At 40.8% G+C, this 25,000-nt stretch overlaps 1 protein-coding gene across 1 annotated transcript in view; it reads left to right on the top strand.

Moving 5' to 3' along the window:
• Positions 1–25,000, top strand: part of LOC137967267 (integrin alpha-8-like) — a 43,439-nt gene that overhangs the window by 10,957 nt on the left and 7,482 nt on the right. Inside the window, exons 5-26 of the mRNA XM_068813788.1 lie at positions 29–154; positions 2,811–2,915; positions 4,358–4,402; positions 5,626–5,669; positions 7,969–8,043; positions 9,292–9,344; positions 11,375–11,453; positions 12,422–12,539; positions 14,321–14,418; positions 14,506–14,596; positions 15,847–15,892; positions 16,168–16,278; positions 17,256–17,311; positions 17,939–18,111; positions 18,391–18,528; positions 18,709–18,791; positions 18,935–19,085; positions 19,722–19,835; positions 22,772–22,851; positions 23,165–23,248; positions 23,400–23,493; positions 24,522–24,635. Coding sequence (XP_068669889.1) covers positions 29–154; positions 2,811–2,915; positions 4,358–4,402; positions 5,626–5,669; positions 7,969–8,043; positions 9,292–9,344; positions 11,375–11,453; positions 12,422–12,539; positions 14,321–14,418; positions 14,506–14,596; positions 15,847–15,892; positions 16,168–16,278; positions 17,256–17,311; positions 17,939–18,111; positions 18,391–18,528; positions 18,709–18,791; positions 18,935–19,085; positions 19,722–19,835; positions 22,772–22,851; positions 23,165–23,248; positions 23,400–23,493; positions 24,522–24,635 — 2,078 coding nt within the window. The remainder of the gene's footprint in view (positions 1–28; positions 155–2,810; positions 2,916–4,357; positions 4,403–5,625; positions 5,670–7,968; positions 8,044–9,291; positions 9,345–11,374; positions 11,454–12,421; positions 12,540–14,320; positions 14,419–14,505; positions 14,597–15,846; positions 15,893–16,167; positions 16,279–17,255; positions 17,312–17,938; positions 18,112–18,390; positions 18,529–18,708; positions 18,792–18,934; positions 19,086–19,721; positions 19,836–22,771; positions 22,852–23,164; positions 23,249–23,399; positions 23,494–24,521; positions 24,636–25,000) is intronic.

The raw sequence follows: 25,000 nt of genomic DNA, 5'->3' as shown, positions 1-25,000 counted from the left end.
TGAACTCAAACTGTAATTTTAATTTCAGACAATGGAAAAAACTTGAATTATGAACCTGCACAAGATGGTACTTGTCAGGCTGGATTAAGTGGGGCAACTTCATCCGATGGTAGAACGTTTTTAATAGGATTGCCTGGCCGCTATTCTGTCGATGGTATGTTAACTTGACTTAGAGTACATTAAAAAGAGCCTCAAAACATCAAAACATTTCTTTTTAATTAACTTCATATGTACTTTTATTACATCGTTTTTTTTTCATTATGTATATATATATATTTTTTAACTTCTTGTATTTGTAAGTTTAGTTGTATATTTCCCATATTTTATTTCCTATATTTTGTTAAGCGCGCTGAGATTATGTAGCTGCGCTCTAGAAGAAATTTATTATTATTATTATTATTATTATTATTATTATTATTATTATTATTATTATTTTGTGAGTGGTAAATACAGCATCTGCGAGATCTGTATTTGTACCTAAAGTGGTCATTGTAAACCCTCTACAGATCGAACGCGAATATTGTATCCTACTCGTGAAAGGATTTGGGGCCGTATTCTCTCAATTGAATTTGCCTATTTGTGCAATTCTTATTTGTAACATAGCAGTGAAACGCGTAGGACTCTTAAGGGTGCTTTTTTTTGGGGGGGGGTGGGGGGGGGGAGGCGTTTAGGCTGAACGAAGACGACCGCTATATGACCGTCATTTGAGAATATTATTTTGTGTTATTGTAATAACGCGTACATTTTACCTCGTTTGGTATGGAATGTGCACCAACTTGCCATAAATTAAATTGTTTTGAACGGCGTTAAATAAACTTGAAAATTTATCTTGTGGTCATATTATTTTCGAGGGCAAGAGCTCATCAAGGGGAGCTTTCGTCCCCCATACTTTGCCTGGGAATCAACCCTTTCCCGAGTAGATTTATTTATACAACTCCTTCCTCGGGGGATTCAGCACGCCTACTGTTGTAAAAGCCAATCTCCCTTGGGAGATTCCGCACGCCCACTGTTTTAAAAGCCAATCAAAACAGAGCTATCTCAACGTCAAGGGAAATATGATTCTTTTTGCGAGAAAAGCCTGTTGCTAAAAAATAAATTTATTCTCGGTGAGCTCCTGACAAGGGTTATTTACGGGCTTAACAATTTCCATCTCAGTTATTGATTCCAATAGCGAGAATTCACTGTTTCAACAATTTCACTCCTAGCAGTAAAGCGCGGAACACTTGTTACCTGATCCTTGATAATTAATGGCCGAATTCCCGCAAGTTTACTATACCTCTGAGTCATAGAGGCATCCGAACTTGTAATCGGCAGCTACGGTCGTAGGTTCGACTCTTGCAAAGGAGCTCACGGAATTTTTCCGAGTATCCCCAAGTCACCACTGACGAGTCTCCGAAAGCTCTGAGTGATATAGGCATCCGAACTAGTAATCGGAAGCTACGGTTGTAGGTTCTACTGTTGCAAAGGAACTCTCGGGATTTTTCCGAGTATCCCCGAGTCACCACTTCTAAGTCTCCTATAGCTAAGAGGTAGAGCACCCGAACTAGTAATCGGAAGATCGTATAGGTTCGACACCTGCAAAGGAGCACTCGGGTTTTTTCCGAGTATCCCCGAGTCACCACTGAGGAGTCTCCCATAGCTCAGTGGTTGAGCATCCGAACTAGTAATCAGAAGGTCGTAGGTTCGATTCCTGCAAAGGAGCTCTCGGAATTTTTCCGAGTATCCCCGAGTCACCACTGACGAGTCTCCTATAGCTCCGAGGTAGAGCATCCGAACTAGTAATCGGAAGGTCGTATAGGTTCGACAACTGCAACGGAGCACTCGGAATTTTTCTGAGTATTTCCGAGTCACGATTGAATGTGTTGTGAGACGAGGCCTTCGGTTAATAGTCTTTATCCGAGAAAACTTGAAAGTCTTTCCATTTGCGGATTGAATCGCTTAGGAATCACTTTCTCCTCAGTTATTTAAAGACCCTGAATGTTGGTCCGGCCGCGTTCGAAACAGCGACCTCGAGCTCCTGCACTTAAGTTTAGTGCACTCTCTACTGGGCTATCTGGTCGGCGGTAGATTGCGCTCCACCGGAAGTTGCGTAAATTCCATGTCACGGGAAGTTGGCACCCTTTTTGTATCTCTGAGACATCTTGTGCGGCGTTACACAAAATTTATTTATGCGAACCGCGTAGATGAATTTACAGTCCGTAAATTGAATTTGTTGACCCCACTCCAACAGATTAGAGCGTTTTGATTCTGCGCAACCATTTTGGCCATAAAACTTATCGAGAGTCCATTACTCAAGAGTAAGAATCTGGTATCAGGTTTGTCCCATCAGCGTCAGAAAAGTGTCTACTTTTAAACCAAGTTTTGCGGGAAAATAAACAATAAACCAAATGCTGTACCCAATTCAAATCTCCAGGGGTTAAGATTCTTCAGGTATTGTATTTACATTGTAATTAAATTAGCCGCTCACATTTAAATGATATGGAAAGTTCCTGGAACAAAACGCTTTGTTCCCAAAAGGTTTGAATTCGGTATAACATTGAGTTAACCGATTTGGTCTATCGATTATTTTACCCGCAAAACCAAGTCTAAAAATAGACACTTTTCTGACGCTGATGGGGACCAGGCCGATTTGGGTAAATCTTACTTTTGCGTGATGGACTCTTGCACTTATTCATTTCAATTTGAAAACCACGTAGTGTTTTACCCTCAGTGTCCGGTAGTTACTTCCGGCACCCCAAAACCTCATGAATTTGATTTCATTATTTGTTATCATCATCATCATCATTATCATTATTGTTCTTCTTTTTCAGGTTCCATCGCATTATACTATTCTGACGATTTGAACAAACCGTACAAGACTCCATCGGTTAAGCCAATAAAAGACCCTGTTGGTCACCTGACTGGAATGGCAATGGGTAAATGTTCCAACTCTGGGTCAGAGCTGGGGTTTTTTTGAGTTTTAAAATTTTCCTTATCGTTGGATGTAACGCACCTCATGCATTTCCCGCGCGTGCAGCATCGATCTTAATTTTTACCACAATTGCTTGTAATCTCGCAATCTGATTGGCTTGTTTGCCGTTGTCGATGAGAGTCTAGACGACGCTGTACGCGTCATGCTCTCGTCATTTTGTCATGCAAAGTAATAGCCAATCAGGAACGCCCATTTTGGGAAATAAACCAATCATATTGCGAGAAAGTTATAGATAACGCTTTCTCTTTCTTTGAGTCATGATTTTGGTCACGCTCTAAAATAAAAACTGTCTTTGGCGTTGAATATTGTGGTAAAAAACAAATGGAAAGTGGTTCAGCGTTGTCTGTACTCTTATCGACAACGATATTCGTCATCACAGTGGTCAAAATTTGTTGTGGACTCGCTCGGCTGCACCTCGTGAGTCCACAACATTTTGACCACTGTGATGACGAATATCGTCGTCGATAAGAGTACAGACAACGCTGAACCACTTTCCATTTGTTAATTTGTCCATATCTGGGCATAAAATTGGTATCCTAAAATCCCCGGCTTTGTTCCAAGGAGAAGAGTTGCAAGTTACACGCCTCAAAGTCATGCGCGTCTGGTGAACTCTAAATGCGTTTATTATTGTCTTCTATGTAGGAATACAACGGGATGTTTTGTACATCTGTTGTTTTGGAGCGCGTTCGTATTGAATGGCGCAACAGAGGTAGTGAATAATGATCAACTGAGACAATCAGAAACGGAGACGATTTATTTAACCAAACGCGTGAAACCAACTTGAGAAGTGGCGGGAGATTTTTTAAACCAGTCGATTTTGCTTGCGGGGTTTGTGATTGTTCTTTGGGCAGAAACCTTTTTCGAAGTTTACTCCGGCCTGTCTCCTAGCTGTGGGTTACCTTGTAGTGTTAATTTCTTTCTTGAGGCTAGCTAGAAAACAACTGGCTCTCGGAAATTGTTTGTTTGAGCCTTGCAGTGTCTAGAATTTTGCATTCCTCAGGGTCTGTCCTTCAATATCGGGGAATCGTTGTTTAAATTTGTTGCCTCATTAGCAAAAAATTAAAGTACTGAATATTCTTTGATAGCAGCTGACGTCACGGGGTCATGTTGGGATTTGACTCTATTATTATGCAAAACGTAAGCTACATTTTTCTATTGTTTTGGCACCAGCGTGGCCGTCTTATCACGTGAGTGCAATCAAAGAATTGAAAGTGCATTGGATAATGAGCAATCCCTGAAATACCAGAAGTAGCATGCACTATAGCTTTTGTGAGCAAACTTGTATGTTAATGAGACCGATCGCAAACAATGACGTCAGCAAAGATTCCCTTTTACAGCACAAAACGTTAAACAATGTTTTATTCTTTCCGTACACTTTCTTTTTAGGATACGCTGTCGCCATAGGAAGGTTCAGTTCACGCGACAGAGATGGTATTTTGTCTTTGAAAGTTTCTTTTTTTTTAATCTCAATTACCTTTAAAATTAAAATATGGAATGGTTCCTCTTTGCGGAGATCAAAGAAATAATTTACATTGAAAAAAGTTTTCTGGAGTGCTCAAACGCCCATATTTGCCCAAAACGCAATGCAAATTTCGTGTTCGACGAAATCAACCCGCAAGACATCAACGTACTCATGCCAATCAGATCACGGGTGTTTACAATCAAATGAACGCAATGGCTTATGGACGAATGTGGACCTTTTAAAGTCAGTGATATTGGAGTGGACTGGACTCGGAAAACCTTTCAGGTCGGATTCCTTAATTGAAAAAAACTGAACCGCCCTTTTCACCGGAAACAAAGGAATCGGGGTTTGGAAAGCGTCTGCTGAAATTAAAACTCACTTGTACATCTTTTTCCAAAATGGCCACCATTTTATTATTCTTTTGTTTCCTTGCGAATTGGCCCTTTTGTCCTCGCTTTTAAACGTAAAATTCAAAAGAATACTTAACCTTGAACGAGGCCAAAAGGGCCAATTTGCAATCAAACAAAGGAAGACTAAAATGATGAAATGGTATATGAAATGAATCATATATGAACTGCGGATATGAAATCAAATGAAGCTATGATCTTCGCAGTTATGAGAGCAATTTTTGCAATTGCGTAGAGAAGCCTGAAAAATTCAGGACTTCAACGGGGTTTGAACCCGTGACCTCGCGATTCCGGTGCGACGCTCTAACCAACTGAGCTATGAAGCCACTGACGTTGGGAGCTGGTCATTTGTGGGTTCTAATGGTCCCGTGAGGAATGAATCAATGATGAAATGGTATATGAAATGAATCATATATGAACTGCGGATATGAAATCAAATGAAGCTATGATCTTCGCAGTTATGAGAGCAATTTTTGCAATTGCGTAGAGAAGCCTGAAAAATTCAGGACTTCAACGGGGTTTGAACCCGTGACCAGCTCCCAACGTCAGTGGCTTCATAGCTCAGTTGGTTAGAGCGTCGCACCGGAATCGCGAGGTCACGGGTTCAAACCCCGTTGAAGTCCTGAATTTTTCAGGCTTCTCTACGCAATTGCAAAAATTGCTCTCATAACTGCGAAGATCATAGCTTCATTTGAAGACTAAAATTTCGGCTATTTTGGAATAAGGTGTATTCTCGGTCGTCTTTTAGTGTTGATTTGATTTTCAACTTTATTTTTTCCGCACAGAGTTAATTGCAAGCTCCACCCGTGCTTCGCAACTGAAAGGAAAAGTAAGTTAGGTTAGCTACGTTGACTATTATCTCAAAGCTTAAATTTGCCAGTATTTATTCATCTCGTTTCGTCTCTCAAAAGAATTTACCTCATTGTAGATTATTTGATAGCCTGCTTGGCTTGGAGGTTTCCTTGATTTCCCACGCACCGATGTCGACCGGAAGTTTGGACGAATAATTAATCTTTCAACCGGCTTAAACCCGCTATGACAGTTTGAATTTTAACGCCCGTCCAATGGCGGGAGAGTGGCAGTGACGCTTCATTGACGTCACGTCGCTCATGCGCGACAGAATATCGAGGAGATCGGCGCAGAAGTTTTCTTTGCTTCTCATTGGAAGAAAATGCGCGCCAAGCAAGTTAATTTTCTGTAAGCAAAAATTGGTACACAGCATTATCCAATGAAAAACGTGTCTATTTACCAAAACCTCTCTACCGTTCAGAAACGAAACGATAACGTTGCAAACAGAACGTTTGCATTTCGATTGCACGTATCACTTTTCGAGCAGCAATAAACGAAGGCGTGTTTTCAGTTCAAATTTTGATTTTGAGGGTAGGGAAAGAACCCTAATACCCGAAGGAACAACCTGTTTGGAGCAGGGTAGAGAACCAACAAACTCAACCCACATAGGTCGGCGTCGGACTCCGGGAATCGAACCCGGGACACGCAGGTGGAAGCTGAATGCCTCCACCAACTCTTGTGACACACGGCTCACGACTCAGCTGATGTCACACAGTTCAGCATTTGTTGCTGAGAAATTTGCTACTGTTTTTTTTTTGTTTGCTTTTGTCATGTTGAACGCTCGACTAGATTATTCCAGAGGCCTACAACTCCAATACAGGTTCTTTGTTACACTAATACTGGTGCTATGTTACTCCAGTACTGGTTCTATGCAACGGTATTTTCACAGATCGAGCAATTTTTAGACGAGTTCTCAAATAACATTTGGCTTGCACGAGTGACCATTTCCAATCCCATGGGTAATAATCTCTCATGAAAGACATTTGATTGGTCGAAAAGATCAGCTTTCGCGGGAAAATTAATCTAAAAATAACTTGGTCTCTAAAAATGCCCTTCCACAAATACAATGAAGTTGTACGCTCCTAGTATATGAGCTCCTGATTATTCGCCATGTTTAACGAAGCTGACAACAACAGTGATTTGTTGCGACATTAAAAAAAAAATTAGTACAGTACCCACTCAAAAATATCAAAGCTAATCGAGTCATGTGGGAACTAGGTCTTTTAGCAAGTTGCACTTTTTAGAGACCATTAAACAATCGTTTTCCAGTCTCAGAAGCTGGTATCATCCGGTTCAACAGTTGCTAATGCACGAATGTCGGAAAGAGAAAAGCTTTTTCACGTTTTTGTCTTGATAAGTTCAATACGACATACAGGTGCGAATGAAATCAAGTAAAATCATGCGAATCATTTAAAGAAAAAAGTAGTACTGCAAACTTGTTTTACAAATACAATTAAGTACTTAAGCAACGATAACGGCGACGGTAACGAGAACGTCATCTCAAAATAGGTGGTTTTCACGTTTCGTCATCGCCGTCATGTAGGACGAAAGCAAAAGATGTCTCATAACTTCGTCCAGCAGCAGTTGCACATTGCTGCATTGTTATCTGAGTCTCTAGGGATTGGTTGCTAACCACCTATATAAATTTGCGTCATTGAAATCACTTCGTGACTATTTCAACCTTATGACAAGGGTGTGGTAGTTCCTCAAGAGTGACACTGGTCTGAAAGGGGCTTTTTTTAGGAGAGAAATTAAAAATTTATTTTCACTAGTGCTGACGTTCCTCACAAAATTTCAAATTTGGCTATTTCACGTTTTGGTTTTGTGGACGATGGCAAAGAAATTGACAAAAGTGAAAAACGCACGTGCAGGGCGTGCAAAGCTATTGTTTTTTCTCACGAAATATGCAAATTTGTGACGTTCTCGTTGCCCGTCGCCGTTGTCGTTGCTTAAGTTCCCTAATCTTGGGTCGGCTACATCACGAAACGTTGGTACGAATGCCGTTGTTTTCTAGTTCGGTTTAACCGGGTGCAAAGAATTAGCAACCTATAGGTTTTAAAACTAGTACGAATGTCAAATATTAAATTGTCATGTTCGTAACAAAGAACTCCAAATTTTCTTTCCTTGCTTACCATGTCATAGGGAAAACTGGGCAAAATGAATCACTGTCTAAAGCAGTCGTCCTCAAACTCGTAGCCGAAAAAATGACGCCCCCAAGAACATTCGCAGAATCGAGGGTTTGTAAAGTCGTAGACTGTGGAACTGTATTTTTTTCGTAGGTTATGGCGTTTTATCCTTCGGGAAAAGACGACATTAAAGTGAGATTTTCCCTTCCTTTGCCTCAGGATGTGGAGGTAAGCCGTAGTTTCTGTGAAAGGTAAACTCCAAATCTTTCTCGAGATCTGAAAAAAAAAAAGTGTATATAGTGCTTTGACTGAGACTTGAACCATTCAGGCAGTGCGATCATCACGCTGATCTCGACTTTACCAACTGCGTTATCAAGCCATCTTAGAGCTGGGCGTTTACGAGTTCGTTTCGTTTCGTTCTTATCCTGTAAGGGGTGAAGTGAATAAGAGAATATGTGTGATACTGTATATTTGAAAGGCGGTTTACAAAAAACTATTTCTTATGAGAATGATTATCGCGGTTAAGAAAAATTTGAAGACCGTGGCAAACAGCATCAAGCTTTACTTCAACATTCGTTCGATTTTGTTGAACAGCGCCATGTTGAAACCGCTGAATCGATGTTGAATGAGTTTTTTAAAAGCGTTTAAACTTTTCTTCAAAACCAATCAACATTTCTTTTGTTTTCGCGAATATTGAATGAAGTTGAAGCAGTTCACTTTCAACATTGTTGGGTATGCGCGTGCGCACTAATAGGTTTCACAATGATGTATCCATGTCCGTATCCATAGCGACAACAACGGCTGCAGCTTGGGACTGAATAGACCAATAGGCCATTTGCGAGTTCATGTCTGCGTCCTCTTCAAAGCGAGTCTACGTGCGAAGTTTTTGTTATGAAAATTAGTTTTCATTCACATGTAAAGTAGAACTAATTTTGCACTTAGACTCGCTTTGAGGAATAGGCAGACATGAACTCGGAAATGGCCTATTCGTCTAACTCAATGTTGTACCCAATTCAAATCTCTCGGGGTTAAGATTCTTTGTGTGATGAATTTGCATGACAGTGAAGCACTCACATTAAATACTTGGAACAAAACTTTTCAAGTTGTTCCCAAAAGATTTGAATTGGGTACAACATTGAGTTAGCCGAATTGGTCTATACCATCCCTCTCGTAAAGCTTTGTTGAATCATCAATGTGTTGAAAACGTTTGCCCACCCCAGCAGTCAACATCGTTCAACATCTTTCAACAAAATCGAACGGATGTTAATGTGTCGACGGGCCTTAAGCAGTTGTTAAGAAGCCATAATAAAAGGCAGGCCTAACTGGGATTCAAACCCATGGAGGCGCGATTGCAGAGTGCTTTACACAAAAACCACGAAGCGCTCAGGGCAATCGCACGATGAAGTTGCTCCCTTAATTTCAATGACTGCGCAAACTTCAATTTTTTAGGTGTGAACGGTGTCGGGTTTTTTTCAGATTGGAAGCAACTTTGGCTATTCGCTTTGTGCTGTCGATTTAAACAATGACAGGTGATGTAAACTTAACATGTCCCCATACGTAATTCACATTTAGAGAGATAAATTTCAATGGCCACTTGTAGCTGGCGCTTGTGGTGAGATCGCTCGCCCTGCACCAATTCGTCCCCCGGGACCCTATTCCAGGACTCGAACTCGAAAACCAGAGTTCATTTGAAAGCTTAACCAAGGATAACGACGACGACGACGGTCACGACAACGCCAAGGATCTGCACGCTCCGCACGTGCCGCACGTGCGTTTTACATATTTGGCACATTTCTTGGCTGTTCTCGTCCTAAAGCTACGGTCATACGAGCAACAAAAGCGTCCAACTTGTCTCGCAACATTACTGCGAAACTAGTCGAAAAGCGATGTTGCGCGTTTTACACCCCACGTACAACCTGTCTTGCAACAAAAAAATGTGTTGCAAGTTGCTGCAGCGTGTTTGCAGAAAGTAGAGGTCCGTACTACTTTCTGCAACACGCTGCAGCAACTTGCAGCACAGTTTTTCGTTTGCGAGACAGGTTTTGTGTGGGATGTAAAACGCGCAACATCGCTTTTCGACTAGTTTCGCAGTAATGTTGCGAGACAAGTTGGACGTTTTTGTTGCTCGTTTTATCGTAGCTTAACAACTTCGTGAAATGAGAAAATTTGAGGTCATGTGGAGAACGCGAGCACCCCACAATAAATTTTCAATTTTCTCTCCAAAGAACGACCGTTTATACCAATTTTATACACCTTATTCCAAAATTGCTATCATTTCAGTCATTCTTTTGTTTGCTTGCAAATTAGCCCTTGTCGCCTCGTTTTATTTAAGGTTAAATATGCTCTTGAATTTTAAGTTTAAGAACGAGGCAAATAGGGCTAATTTGCAAGCAAGAAAAAGAATGTTAAAACAGGGGCCCATTTTGGAATAAGGTGCCTGATTCGGCCTAAAATGTTGATAGACATTTTCAATATCGAAGGACTTAGAGTACTCGCGAAATCAATGCATTAACGGAAAGTAATATTTTAAACCGCTTTCTCGTAGCCGTCTTTGCTTGGCTCCCTGATTAGTTCTCTACTTCGCTCCGGTTATGCGGGTACTCCAGTTTACCCTCTCGCCAAACCAAACATTTGGGTTGATTTAATTTGCTCATTGAGTAGAGCACTTGTGTCCTTCAACTTCATTTGAGTGTCGGAAAAAAAAACTTGCGATCAATTACGTACTTTTGGTGTGCATTGCTAAACTCTCAGTGATTTTCCCGTGTTTTTCCTGCGCTCAGGTCGCAAACCTCTACCTCGTGACCTATCTCTTCCATTAGGGTAATTTTTTTTGTAATTTTTTTTTCAATCGACCATCTCTTTCCATTATTCCATCTCGTTCATGTCGTACGATGTGGACGAATTATCCTAACAGTGAATTGGTACGAGCGGTTTCAGCTGAGTAAAAATAGAAAATGAAAGATTCTCTGTTGCGTGCTCTCGTTGTCTTTAAAGCCTCAAATTTGGTGATTTCACGTCGTTGTTGTGCACGAATATGTGCTAAAATGCGTTCCGCACGTGCAGCACAATTTTTTTCCTCTTTTTAACCAATGATATTATTAGCTGTGGTTACACTAGCCCTTTTACCCATGGGTAAAAAGCGTTTGCCCACAGGCAAGAACGTTTTTCTGTGTAACCGCTCTCTCTAGACCGAAACTGCCCTAGGGTTATTTCCATGGATACATCAAAAAGAACAAAAGAACTTCCCATGACAATTCCTGAACTCAAAAGTACGGTTTATCTTCTCCATGAGGTGGCTTGGCCAATCATAAAAAAATAACTAATTTGCAAGGTCAGTGAACTCATATCTAATTATATTTTACCCTAAGGGGAGTCTTTTACTGCGTAACCGCATCCCCAAGGGTAACATGAAAACTGAGCTGAACCAGACCCAAGCCATTTACCTTCCTGAAGGCCCCAAACCCAAGGTGTGTGTAACCACAACTAATAATTCTTGCTGTTTGACGTTGTAGTTGCCGCGTCGCCGTTGTCGTTTAGAAACTCGCTATTCTTGTTTTAGATATTCAGATTTATTGGTCTCCGCTCCCTACCATGGTCAAGATGAGGGCAGAGTCTATGTCTACATTAATAACGGGAAGGTGAGTACTGCACATTCACTGTTGTTACATTTCGTCACGAGTTCGTACCTGTGGTGCAACAGTAACGCGAGTACTGTAAATGACTTATTCAACGTGAGCATTGAGTGTTCTTGTTAAATACGGTGCCTACTATTGTCATTGCGCATACGTTCTGCGCATCTCCAGATACTCGGATTTCCTATCGGTAGTGCTTACTAATGCAGGGATATTTTTGCGCGGTTTAAAACTATTCGAAGAAAGCAGAATTTAGCAAGTGCTCTTGCTATCCAAAAAGAGAATGGAGGGTAGCCATGCATTTTTCAGAGCCATACATTGTTTAATTATCTTTAAAAAATGCGTTGTTACCCCCAATTTTCTTTTTGGAATTTAATAAAACTTGTTGAGATCTGCTTTTCCCGCATATCCATACAACCGCGCAAAAATACCTTTGAATTAGTAGGCACCGTCCTTAATTCGTTATTTTTTTCGTACATGATATTTAGAAGGAAAAAATCGATGGAAGCTTTAGTGTAAATAAAGGAAATATGCATTAGATATACAGATGTTGATTACTAGACAATTTTTCAGTTTGTTTGAAAATCATAAATTATTTACGTCTTTAATGAGCAGATTTTTCCGCAGATTAATTGCGGTCACATTGAACGTTCCTCCCAGAGGCCTTTAATTTTCGAAGATCTCTTGGATCGAATCTTTTAGTCTCTCTGTTTACGTTCACACTGGAATAAACTAGCCCAAACGGGAAGGTGAACTTTGAACTGGTGTTTCGATAGAACCATTTCTGGCTCGGATTGGGGAATACAGTAAGCAATTGTCTTTTCCCACTTGAAATATCAGTAGAAATTTCACTCTGGAAGGTGTTTTTCAGTTTTCCGTGATTAACACCAATTCCTTTCAGGAAAATTCTCTTGAGATACATTAACTATAATTCTCTGTAATTGTTTAAAATAATCATGGTTTGATCTCTTCAGACACCAGGAACTCTCAATCATGTACCGGCTCTTACTCTGGAAGGTCCAAGAACCAAGCATGCCCTCTTTGGTTTTGCGATGGCTGTCGCAGGAGATTTGAACCAAGATGAGTATTCAGGTAAAAGAAAAAACGTCTTCCACTTACTAGAGAAAATGTTCAGTTGTTAGAAGAAGTGTTGAACCGAGCTATTTTTGCGACCTTGGCCGTTTTGATACTAGAGACCTTTATAAAATAATTAGAATAGTACGCGCACTCTCATTGGTCAATAGCTGTGTTTAGATGAGAATATGGAACACGGCTGTGACATCACACGAATTTTGATTGGTTATGTATTGTCAGACGCGCGTTTTGATTAGTTGGTAGGAAATATGAGCGTGTATGAAGAAAATCTGTTTCAATCAAGAATTTTCCTTTATTTGTTTCCTTAATTTGCCGAATTATCTTTGAAAAATATTTTCTAAAAGCAATAGAGGACTTTTTTCCGTGTTTCCATGGCCTCATCTAAACACTCGGGGAAGTTGTTCAAACCCTCGACTGCGCCTCAGGTTTGCATAACTGTCTCCAATTCTCCCAACTCCCCCTCGTGTTTAGATGAGGTTATGGAAACACGGTAAACGTCCTTTATTGCTTAAATAATACGTCTGGGCGGGTTTAAAGACGGGGGAGAGACGCATTATACGTCTGGACACACTAAATCGTTTAATGCGTCTTTGAAGAGGCACTAAACGATTAAGTTTGTTTAGACGTATAATGTGTCTCTCGCCCGTCTTTATACGGGACGAATTAAATGACCAACTAAAAGACCCATTAAATGAAATTGCCCAAAGTCGCCCAGACGTATTATACGTCTCTAGTATGAAAACGGCCATTCTGACCACACCCAGGCCTTCCACAAGGTCGATAATCAAAGTCGAAATGCAGGATCTTCATCATCACATTACTGAGACCCCGTTATGGGGTTTGAGGGATAAGGGATAACTGGAAAAATAATTTTAAGGACAAGGGATAACTGACGAAATATTTATAGGGATTAGGGATAACCGATATAGTTTTAGGGATTATTATAAAATATCTTTGATTATTTTTCTCAATTATCATATTTTTGGTCACTTTTGCAAAAGGATTTACATCTCTGGCAACTTGTGATGAACAGTAACGGGTCATTTATCAGTCCAAATTCAAGCAAGACATCCAAGATTTGCTCCCAGGCTCTTTAATTTGGTCAACTGTTTGTGCATTAGGTTATCTGTTAAAAAACGGATCGTTTTAAGGGCCTGGCCAAACGCTCGCAACATTTCAACGCAACATCTTTCAACATTGTTGGGCGCAACATGTTGCGTACGTTTGGCCACCCTGTTGCGATATGTTGGATGATGTTGGATCAAATTTAAAACGATCAAATTTTCCGTGAAATATTTTGGATGTTGCATGATGTTATACTCATTTCGCCACGTTCACGCAACATTGTTTCACTAAGGCATGCGCGCTAGGTCCACTTGTTGCGGGCCAGGAACCTGGGACGCATAAACATTGACATGCTGCGTTAAAAAAGTTGAAAATGTTGCGTGCGTTTGGCCAGGCCTTTACACTTTAGAATTGCCCCAGTTATTGTCAATTTCCAAGGATAAGTAATTTTGGGGATAACAGTCTCAGTAATTTTAGGGAAAAGGGATAACTGCCCGCGGAATTTTAGGGATCAGGAAGGACTAAACCCCCCTAACAGGGCCTCATTACCTCATCCATGGCCGCGGTCAATAAATTATCTAGTGAACGCCTTCGATTTCATATCTGTACACTGTCCCCAATCAGCGCCCCATCGCTCAATGCAGTTGATACTTAAATAAAGTTCATCATTACTAATATTATCTTGCGTTTTGTTTCCCCTCTTTAAAAAACAGACGTTGCGATCAGTGCTCCGTATGCAGGCCACAATCAGGGTGGTGTGGTGTACATCTTCTTTGGAAGCAAAGATGGCATCGAAACCTCCCCGAGACAGGTTAGCCTCAAAAAGTTCCTCGCTGTTGCAGTCTTTCGTATCTTCAACTGAAGTAAACTCTTACTTTTCCCTTAAAAAAAAAACCAGGTAATTCAAGCGTCTGAGGTCTCTCCTGGTGTAAAAACGTTTGGGTATTCACTTGCTGGTGATATGGATATGGACAACAATGGCTATCCAGGTACGATGCTATAAGAAGCGCGCGAAGCCTTATTTCAATCCCGCGATCCTCAGGATACCTCTTTGTTGCACGAAACGTTGCTCACTCATTACGCGACAGGAAAACATTCCTATCTGGAACACTGCAGCTCTTTCAATATACACCTTATGCCAAATTGGCCTTTATGTTCTCGCTTTCAAACGTAAAATTCAAAAGAATATTTAACCTTGAACGAGGCCATAAGGGCCAATTTGCATGAAAACAAAAAAATACTAAAATGGCGGCCATTTTGGAATAAGGTGTATTTACCTCAATTTGCTATTTTACTTTCCATCTCGCCTTCCACCATCCTCCGTACCCTAGCTTTGGCATATTTCTTTTTCGTATCCTTTTCTTCCCTTTCAATCTGAAATATTTGTTCTTCCATCCTTCCCTTTGGCCAATATCTTCCCTTCTCCACCCCTAGCTGTATATTAGTGATCCCCCCCATCCCCCCCCCCCCCCCTCATACATACACTCTTTCTCGTAAGCTCCACTCTTTATTCTTTATTCCCTTTCCTTCTTTTCTGCCCATTCAGGCCAGCCAGTCTTCCCCTTTTTGTACTGTCGGCTCTCAAAACAGTTTTTCATTTTTCTCTTATTTCGTTTTACGTAACTCATGGAAACTTTACTTGAGGAGCAAAGCAAACGGCCATCGTAATTACGCTTTGGGGAAGTGAACTCTTGTATAGGAAATCGTGTGACCGCGAGAGTATTTTGTCATTTATGGCCACGAGTAAGGTTTTGAAATTTCTCAAAATTGCACGAGTCGTTGGCGAGTGCAATTTGAAAATTTTCAAAACATCTCGAGTGGCCATAAATCACGAAATGAGCAAGCAAGTTCATCGGAGTTTTTTACTTATTAAATACGCAACAAAATTACTCCTTGGCTGTGTTTCCATAGCAATTTCCGTATTGCGCTCTATAATCTCTATTGCAGTCTACAACTAACCTCGTTCCCAGGCTCTCTCTCTTCTTCCCTTGTAATGGAGGAAAAGAGAGAGAGCCTGGGAACGAGGTTGGTCTACAACCTCTTTATGCATTGGCCGATCAAAAACGCGATATTCTGTTGACTATGTAAAAAAGGTACAATATTAGCTTTTCGTTTAAGTAAATGAGCGAATAGACTCTAATCCTTCTCTTTCCTGTTCTAAATCTCGTCCTCTTCCTTTCGCTTTCTTTGTTCCCTGATCAATTGTCCAAATGCAAACATATTTGTTATTTTGTTACAGATCTTGCTGTTGGAGCTTATTCCTCGGACAAGGCCTTTCTTTTCAGGTAGTAAATTTACTTGCTATTGTTGTTTTCAATTCTGAAACATTAAGGGATCGCTAAATTCAGAACACTGTGACAACCTCAGGATTTTTCTGGAGCGTATCCTGTGTGACAGGCTGTGGGAGCCATCTTGCGCGGAAAAGCGAAGGGCGCCCACTCACGCGGCTTGCGTTTTGCGTGTTGTCGCGCGTCCTGTAGGCTAAGGTAACCGCTCGTTTCCGACACACCTTGGATTTTTATCTAGTGTTTTTGTTTGTTTATTTCCTTTTATTTTCCAGATCAAGGTCAATTGTAATCATGGAAGGGAATATTACCTTGAATAATACACAAATATCTTTAGAAGATAACGGTACAGTAAGAAAGGCAAGCGATGGAATTTCACGTATAAGGTACTTTAACAGCAAGCAGTGCAGTGCAATAGACCTAATCGTCTAACTCAATGTTGTATCGAATTCAAACCCTTTGGGAACAAAACGTTTTGTTCCAGGTATTTCCATATCATTTAAATATGAATGCTACATTATCATGCAAGTACAATAGACAAAGAATCTTAATCCCGGGAGATTTGAATTGGGTTCAACATTCAGTTATGTGTAGTGCTATTTTCTACCCATGTAAACCATGTGAGCGTTAGCCCTACTAATGGAAATGACCCCACTCAAGGACAAAGAAGAACTCTGACCAGGGTAGGAATTCACAATAGCACTTCACATTACTCTATCATTGTTAATTCTGTTGAAATATAAGTGCTACACGGCCAACGTTTGTAAAAACGCGACTGGTCACAAGTCATTGTTTTACCAATACAGAATGTATCCTAAGCATTCAAAAAAGCTAATCATAGGCCTGAGAACTTTTGTGTTGGCCTAATTAGGCCTAAGGTTAGCCTTTATGCATGTTTAGGATACTTTCTGTATTAGTAAAACAATGACCTGTAAAAAATACCAGCCGTAAAAACGTAACCTTTCCTCGTACTTGTACATATTCATTGCCGTGAATTTGACATCTCCAATTCTCAATTCTCTCTCGTGCTGTCGTTCGACAGCACGAGAGAGACAAGACAAAACATCTCATTAACGAGCCCAAAAAACAATTTGGGCGGAGCGTTAGAAATTTGGGCGGAGCGTTAGATATATATATATATATATATATATATATATAGAGAGAGAGAGAGAGAGAGAGAGAGAGAGAGAGTGTAGGAGAGAAACTATATATATATATATATAATAGATCTGAATCCTCACTGGTCTACCAACGTTTTTGTAAGGTTAGGTTTGTCTTTAGAATAGCGCAGTCATCCCAACAAACGGAAATTTGAGTTTCAGGCCTTAAGTGCTTTTGTTTGTTTGTTTCTTTTTTTTTCCAGCATTGACTTGACTGTTTGCTTGAGGTTTAAGAATCAAAAGCCAAGACAGTCCTCTGGTTAGTCCATTTATGCAACGTTTGAAAACCTTATTTTATGGCCCTCCGGCAGCTCAGTCGTAGGTTCGACTCCTGTAAAAAAACACTTGGTTTTTTTTTTTTTTTTTGCGATTATCCCCGAGTCATCATTGGAAAAAAATCATCTGTGAAGAATTTAAAACGTTGGCAGCGTAATCGGCGTTAGACTTCCATGTGGTTACGCCTGCAGTGGTTCTGTGTGGTATAAATCAAACTGCGGCCTTAGCGTTGACGTAACACTACTTTATTGTGAACGGCAGTGAACGGCAATATGGCCGACAGCCAGAAAGTGACATGCACTCGCAAAACCTTGTAATAACAAATAGCACCGAAAACACAAACACCGGAAGTGACTACCACTGTGGCCAGAATCATTACAACGCGAGGTTGCATTCCTGGTGCTCAATATTTTCACCCTTTGTAAATAGGTGACTGGTCGGTTCCTGGCAACAGATCGTCGGTTAATTATATTGATAGCCAAAAGAACTTCCCATATAAAGAAAGCATTGTTTTTTCTATATTTCCTATTTTCCATTCCATTAGATTTCCATCAACGTTCACCCCCAAGAAGTAGGAATAACTTTTTTCTGCTTTTATTTCTTTCTTAAGGGCTGCAAAATGTTACTTATACCATTGAGCTCGACAAAAGTCGTTCAGAAGATAACTTGCAGCGAATGTTTTTCCTGCAAGACAAGAAGACTCTTTTTAAAATCGTTCAGCAAGTTTCCCTTCCTCTGGAGCAAGAATGGTATTGCGATTTCAATCACACGGTCTATTTAAGGGTAAGTGTTTCGGTGGTATTCTTGAGAAAAATGTAGTCTTAATTAAGTCTGTCAGGCACCCGTGACATGGCGCGAACAACTGCCATATTAATCCTACGTCACCACATTTTTAGAGGCCGAGCTATTTTTAGACTACCTTTGCCGCAAAAAAAAACAAACGCAGTTCCGGTTCAGTGGGACTATGACGATAGAGCCCACGTGCTGCGGCTGCACGTGGAGCGAGTGACTGCACGTGCGCATGTGCAACAAATAAACTATCAAAATCTCTTTTCTTTTCAGAAAAAAGAAGAAATCAGTAGCGTAAGTGACCCTTTGACATTTGACCTGGTCTACGATCTTGCCCAGCCCTCCTCTTGCGAGCTTTGTCCGATACTAAACGACTACAATGACATAACTCAGCGGTCTTTTGCAGCGGAGGTTAGTGTATCGTGTTAAGTAATTTGTATCTAGCCCGCGAGGTATCTCGCGATATTCCGCGCAATTGAAGCTTGCTTGCTTGCTTGCTTGCTTGCATGATATGGGTTCTTTCATCCAATTCTAATTTCTTCCTTTCTTTAATGCTAATTTTAAACTTTGTTTTCCTTTTTCCATACATAGGCTTTCTTTGTAAAGCAATGCGGACCAGACAAACTCTGCGAGCCCGATCTTTCTGTCAAAGGACAAGTGAGATTTGGCATAGAGTAAGTGATACACTAACAAGCTTATTTCTCGGTTATAATTAATGATATAAACAATGAAGATCGTCGTGCTTTACGAGATAGAGAAGGGAAAGAGAGGCTTTCGTGTAATAAGTAAATTAAGTTTGTTTTCATTCAATTCGAAGCGCTCCTGCAGATCAAAAAGAACTTCGCGTTGGAACAGACAACGAATTGATTGTCGGGATAGCGTTGGAAAACAAAGCACAGGACTCAGCCTACCCTGGAAAGGTCATTGTCTTGTATCCGTCTATAATGGACTATTCGGGTAGCAATCAGGTAGGACTCATCAATATTTAGTTATAATTATACTCTAAAAATTGGCCAGAATAGCGGCAACATTATGTCTAAGGGCCCGTTTTGAAATTGCTATCCACTTTTCTTGGGAAGACAAGTCTTTTATCATGTTTTCAAGATAACAAAAAGAGAAATGATTATAAATTTTGATGACTTAAGTCTTCTCCACTCTTAAGATTCAGACGGAGCCGTGACAACCGGAAAAGAGCCGAAGAGCTAGGGACTCTCGCGAAACTGGCACCAGGATTATATTTCTAAGCGCTCCATTAGTCTCTAGCTTTGACAGCTGCGCACAATTGTTCTACTAACTGCGAAACCTGTAGAAGCTAAATCAAATCAGTTGGTTTTTGACGAAAGGAAAAAGCCGGAGTGCCCCGAGGAAAACTTGAAACCCCTCGGACCCCTCGGTGCGTAAACCAACAAACTCAGCATGCATGTATGCCGAGTCCGAGAACCGAACCCGGGACAGTTTGATGGAAGGCGGGTGCTATCCATCACCACTGTGCCAACCGACCCAGCTCAGTCCCAGCTGGGGGTCTCTCTCCTTCCTCTTGGACGAAGGAAACTCTGGGGCCGCGACTAGGCTCAACACCTAACTAAGGAATGTGCTTCTTCTAGGGCGTCTCTTGTTCCAAAATAACAATTTCAAGAGGCTTTTTCGGCGCAAAGAGCTCAGCTGACATCAGCAAAGTGGAGTGTATTGTTGGCAACCCTTTCGGAAAATACGCAAAGGTAAGTAGAACTCAGACTTTACTCTCTCATCGATGGTCCATAATTTTCAGCATAGACAATAGATTTCGTACCCCGAGCCTCAAGTTGAAATGTTTGGGAACGAGTTTCGGTGGGGAAAAATTCGAGTTTTCAATCCCTCGGAACTCAACGTGGCCGCCGTGGGGGGTGTCTTGAAAACAAAGACCCCTGAAAACCCTAAGAACCTAAGACTCGAAGGAAGTACCGGTACCCCCAATACCCTCAATTTGGCTAACCCGAGGCCTAAAAACCAACTTTAGGCCTAGTTAGGCCTTGGGTTAGCCAAACTGAGGGATTTGAGTTACTCTCTTTGTTTTCAAGTCTCAGGGTCCTAGGGGTCTTACAGGTCTTAGTCTTCAAGACACCCCTTCGCCCGAAACCTCGGGCGGTTTCAACGGGATTCGAACCCATGACCTCTGCGATGCCGGTGCAATGGGCCTTAATTAATCACACGGCAGCCATGTTGAATCCCGAGGGATTGAAAACTTTTGTTTTTCCCCACCGAAACTCGTTCCCAAACATTTCAACTCGAGGCTCGGGGTACGGAAATCTATAGTCTATGGCCAATATGGCCGCCGCGCGAATAAAGCCCATGCTCTACCAACTGAGCTATGACGCCACACAGTTAGGAGCAGGTCAATTTGTTGGGATCATTAATTTGCTCCCGTGGAAGGACTCAATGAATGAAAGAAATGTATATATTTGAAGTTCGGATTATAGAAGAAATGTAGAAGTGATTATTTTAGTGCGAGAAACGCTTCTACATTCCGTCTATAATCCGCATTTCAAATGCATACATTTCTCGTTTCTTTCGTGTATGTCTGTCTTATTTGTTTGCTTGTCTGTCTGGCTATCTGTTGTTCTGTCGGTCTAACTTGCTCGGAAAACCTTCTGTCCGTTTTGCCGACGTTGCCGCGATTGTCCTTGTTTGAACGGCTCACTAAAACGTTGTCGTACTCGTTAAAGCAATCGTCCAATTTTTCGCGTTTGTCATAATATCTTGAATTTATGTGCTTCCTTTTATGACAATAGGGACCTTAACATCGGAGGACGAGGATGACTTCGGAAATTTTTCGGCCTCCGAACCTTATGCGCATGCTCAGGACGGAAAATTAATTAAATTATTAAGCACTTTTAGTGGTCCTCTTCCTCCTATCGGCTAAAGGTCCCTAACAGTGGCCCGGGAGTTCACGCTCTTTGGAAGGGCGCTACTCTCGTTTGTACACTGGAAACTGTGAACTATACTTTATGCAATTACCTGTCGCTACCCTGATACAATTTTAAAAAGTGTTTAACAATATAACTGAGTTGAAAACAATGAATCGCAAAGGTTTTGTCCAATCAAATTCAAGGATTTGTGTTCCGGACGGCTGAGGAGAAAATAAGGGTAAAACAACTGAATGTACCAAAGTGTTTGGTGGTGTAACCTGCGATCAGGCCCATTTTTAGCTAAGCTCATATGTTCTCTTATGTCGTCGCTCGCTAAAATTGGGCCTGACCAAAAGTCTCTCAAGAATTCCGAACGGTCGGCCAAATTTTGGCCGACCAAACTCGTGATCTGATTGGCTGTTGAAACGCCGGAAGTGAAAATGCCAACGTGATTGCGCGGAGCTCTCGCGAAGTACTCGAGACTAATCCGCCATAAGTGTAAGAAAGAATTTGCTCCCTTTTGTTCTTAGAATGCCGTGGAAGGTGCAACTTGATTTTATTTGTATAAATGGAGATATGCCATCGGAAACATCTCATAACTTGTCCAGAATCGGGTTTGAATCTCTGGAACGAGTGAAATTAGCGATTCCGTTGTCGAGCTCTGTGGCCATGGGGTTGAAAGAACTTTGGCACAAAGTTCCCTGATGTTTTGAAAGCCGCTAAATAGCTGGTTCTTTCAAATGGCAATGAAAGCCGATGCATTTTGGTTTCCTGGATGTGACAAGGGACATATATATCAACAGGAGGAGATGCTGATAAAATCGCAAGTTACACGAATGCATGTTTTGAATATCTGTATCAAACGGCTTTATTTATTTACTGTACATGACTGATGACACGGTTTTTTTGCACACTTCATAATATTTCCAGTTGATTTAACTTAAAACTCATGCTCCAGAAACTAAAATGGCATGTTTCCAGAGAGATCAATTGTACAACAATAAAAGAAACTTTGCGAGTCCATCTTACTGTTCGTACTCCATCAAAAAATTAAACAGCCAAACGTATCATGATTTTACTGCGCGCAATTCTAGAAATACACTGCAACTGAAGATATTACCCGAAAAAATCACCAAAGAAACCTTCATGGGAAACACGTTAAAGGAATAATGTATTTCTCTTTTTTTCTTTAACAATCTATTGCCAAACCGTCCAACGACAAAACGCTAGGTTATCTCAATTACAAATTAAGATGTCAAGCTTAACAGATTGCATATTCAGTGAAGTTCGGAGGGAGAATTACACCGGCCTTTGCCGCAATATACTCGTCGAAAACATTCCCCATGCTTTAAATGTGTTTTTCTCAAATTAAAGCCAACGGTAACTTTCGAATTCGTTTATAATATTCCTCTCACGGTAATTAACTTTGGTCAAAACCAAATAGCGTGAATCTGCCGTCCACGCGTGTATTGGTGTAAATGGAAGTAAATTTGATTGGCCGACGAAGGACATGTCAATCAATCAAAAAAGGTGGGCGGAAGGAATTTCGAAGAGGAATTTGGTCAGGCTCTATTTTTCGTTTCGCCAACTCCACATTACGTAGCACGCGAAACAAAAATAAAGCCTGATCGCAGGTTATTGGTGGTGAAGTTTTCGTTGCAGTCCAGATCTTTGTTTTGCTGTCCTTGAGGTTTTGTCAGTTGCTTCAGAAAGTTTTTCTTCCGAGATGTTGGAAGTGAATTGAATCTTCTTTATTTTGTTGTCCGTAGAAGCAATTTGACATCCGATTTGACACGCAAAGAGTGACAGGAAACATCAGTGAGCTTGAGATTTCTCTTGAGGCCACAAGGTAAGCCCTCTAAAACCAGCAAAATTCGACATTTAACGTGTTTTTGTTCCCGAAAAGAGCTATTGTATATCCTGAAGCCAAATTCCTGGAAAGGACTATTGTTTGGTGACCTGCGTTTTGACAGCCTGAGTGAAAAGCATTTTCACTGACCTGAGTTAACTCGAAAGTCAGTGACTTCCGCTTCAGGTTAACGTCACGTCAGTCACCAACAACAGTCCTTCTCTCCCTCCACACTACACCAACCCAGCTTTTCATCCCATGGGGCACGAAATGAACTAAATTTTTTCTTTTTCTTTTTTTTTTTATTTTGCAGTCCCGGCAAAGATTTGAATTCGTCTGACAATACTGTCAAGCTGACTGTTCCGATGAAGTTCGAAGCGGATCTCAGCATAAGCGGGTAAGGTCTCACTGTCTTCACTGGGGCTTTTAGGTTCGGAGTTCTGTTGAAGCCTAGATTTTTTCAGGCATCTTCCCAGCTAATGAAGTTGTTCCATTGATTTAACTGCGAGGATCTTTCATCTAGATAATCACGATTGTCCTATTTGCAGGATTTCCAGGCCAGATCAAGTCGTGTACAATGACGAAGTTTCAGAGGTCAAGGAGATCACCGGCATTGGGCCTTCTGTTAAAAACATCCTAACGGTGAGTGGATACGTGCAGATGTCTCTTCTCCCAAGTTCCGGTCACTTTGAGCTTGTTTGCCAACGGGTCCAGGAAAAAAATGTTGATTGTACTTTTTATATATAAGAATCAGAACTACTTGTCCTCATGAGAAAGAAAGACTGTTCACTAAGCTCGTTTTAAAAACGAGGCTCAATTAACTTTTTCGAAACAAGCACGAGACTGTTTACGATTGGAGAACAACAACTGGTACCTTCTGACAAACAATAAATAAATAAATAAATAAATAAATAAATAAACAAACATGCAATAAATAGTATCAAAGTATTGGTCGAAAATTGAAATCGATTTTGCCCTATTGACTCAGTGTGTGAGTAACGCTCACCTTCTTAAACAGTCTCAAAGCATTAGGACCTGGAAAAACGGGAAATGTTTGGCGTTTAAACAACTCCAAACATTGTTTTGTGACCAACCATTTTACCGTTTCGCCACCTTGTTTGGTGCTGTTTGATCGTGTTTGATAAAATTTGAAGGCCATCAACAACTTAGAACATTTCTTATGTTCTCGTGTTTGATGGGAGAAGTTTTGTTCGTTAGGCAAGCCGTATCAAACATATTTGGCGCGTGCATGCGTACAACGCTTGCTCAGCCGCTTGTATTCACGTATTGTTTACGTATTGGTGACCCATAGTGCTTTAGTTGTGGAGTTTGATCTGAGTTAGATCAAACATGTTTTAACTTCAGCATGTTTGGTCACCAAACAGTGCTTTATGTTGTTTGAACGCCAAACATTTCCCGTTTGTCCAGGCCCTTAGTCAGACTTTGAAATTCCCTTCTCTGTAGTTGTGAGCCAAAATATGGTCATTGCGTCTGCTACCTTTAAAATCACCTTCTCGTCAAAGCATAGTGCGACTTTGCTACTCTTAAAAAGAACGAAACTCTGAGATATTTCAAGGTCCATTTAACGAGCTCTGATACTTTGTAAAGTTATTTTGTTGAGAGTGAAACTTGACGTAGGTCTTGTTTTATACTTGTTTAACCTGTTTTAGGTGCGAAATAGCGGCCCGAGCCCAGTTGAATACACTGAAGTGGTAGTTATGGTCCCGTTTCGAAACAAATCGGTCGAGGAGCCGAATTATTTACTTTATTTGACAGATGTACAGGTGAGATGATTAAGAATACAGTAAGAAAGAAAGATAGAACAGAATAGGGCCAGGATTTTTAAATACAAACGAAATTAGTTTGATGGAGAATATGAGAAAATCTTATATTGAAAGTGCGGTATTCGAAACCAAAGCGACGCTTATGACGTAGAAAATGCCTTAATGAGATGTCTTACAAGTATTCTTCACACCGCCTTGTAGCGTCATGGAGGCATCCACTATTTAGTTTAAAAAATTGTTACGTATAGTTGATTTTCTGCAAAAAAAAAATTAGGACAGCAAGGAACCGATACTCCATGCATTACCTTGGAAGAAGTTATGTCCTTAACAGATTCGGAGTTAAACGAAAATTCGTCTGATGGAAG

Source organism: Montipora foliosa, chromosome 8, assembly GCF_036669935.1.
Source record: "Montipora foliosa isolate CH-2021 chromosome 8, ASM3666993v2, whole genome shotgun sequence".
NCBI classification, from domain to species: domain Eukaryota; kingdom Metazoa; phylum Cnidaria; class Anthozoa; order Scleractinia; family Acroporidae; genus Montipora; species Montipora foliosa.
This window is presented reverse-complemented; position numbering and strand designations above follow the sequence as displayed.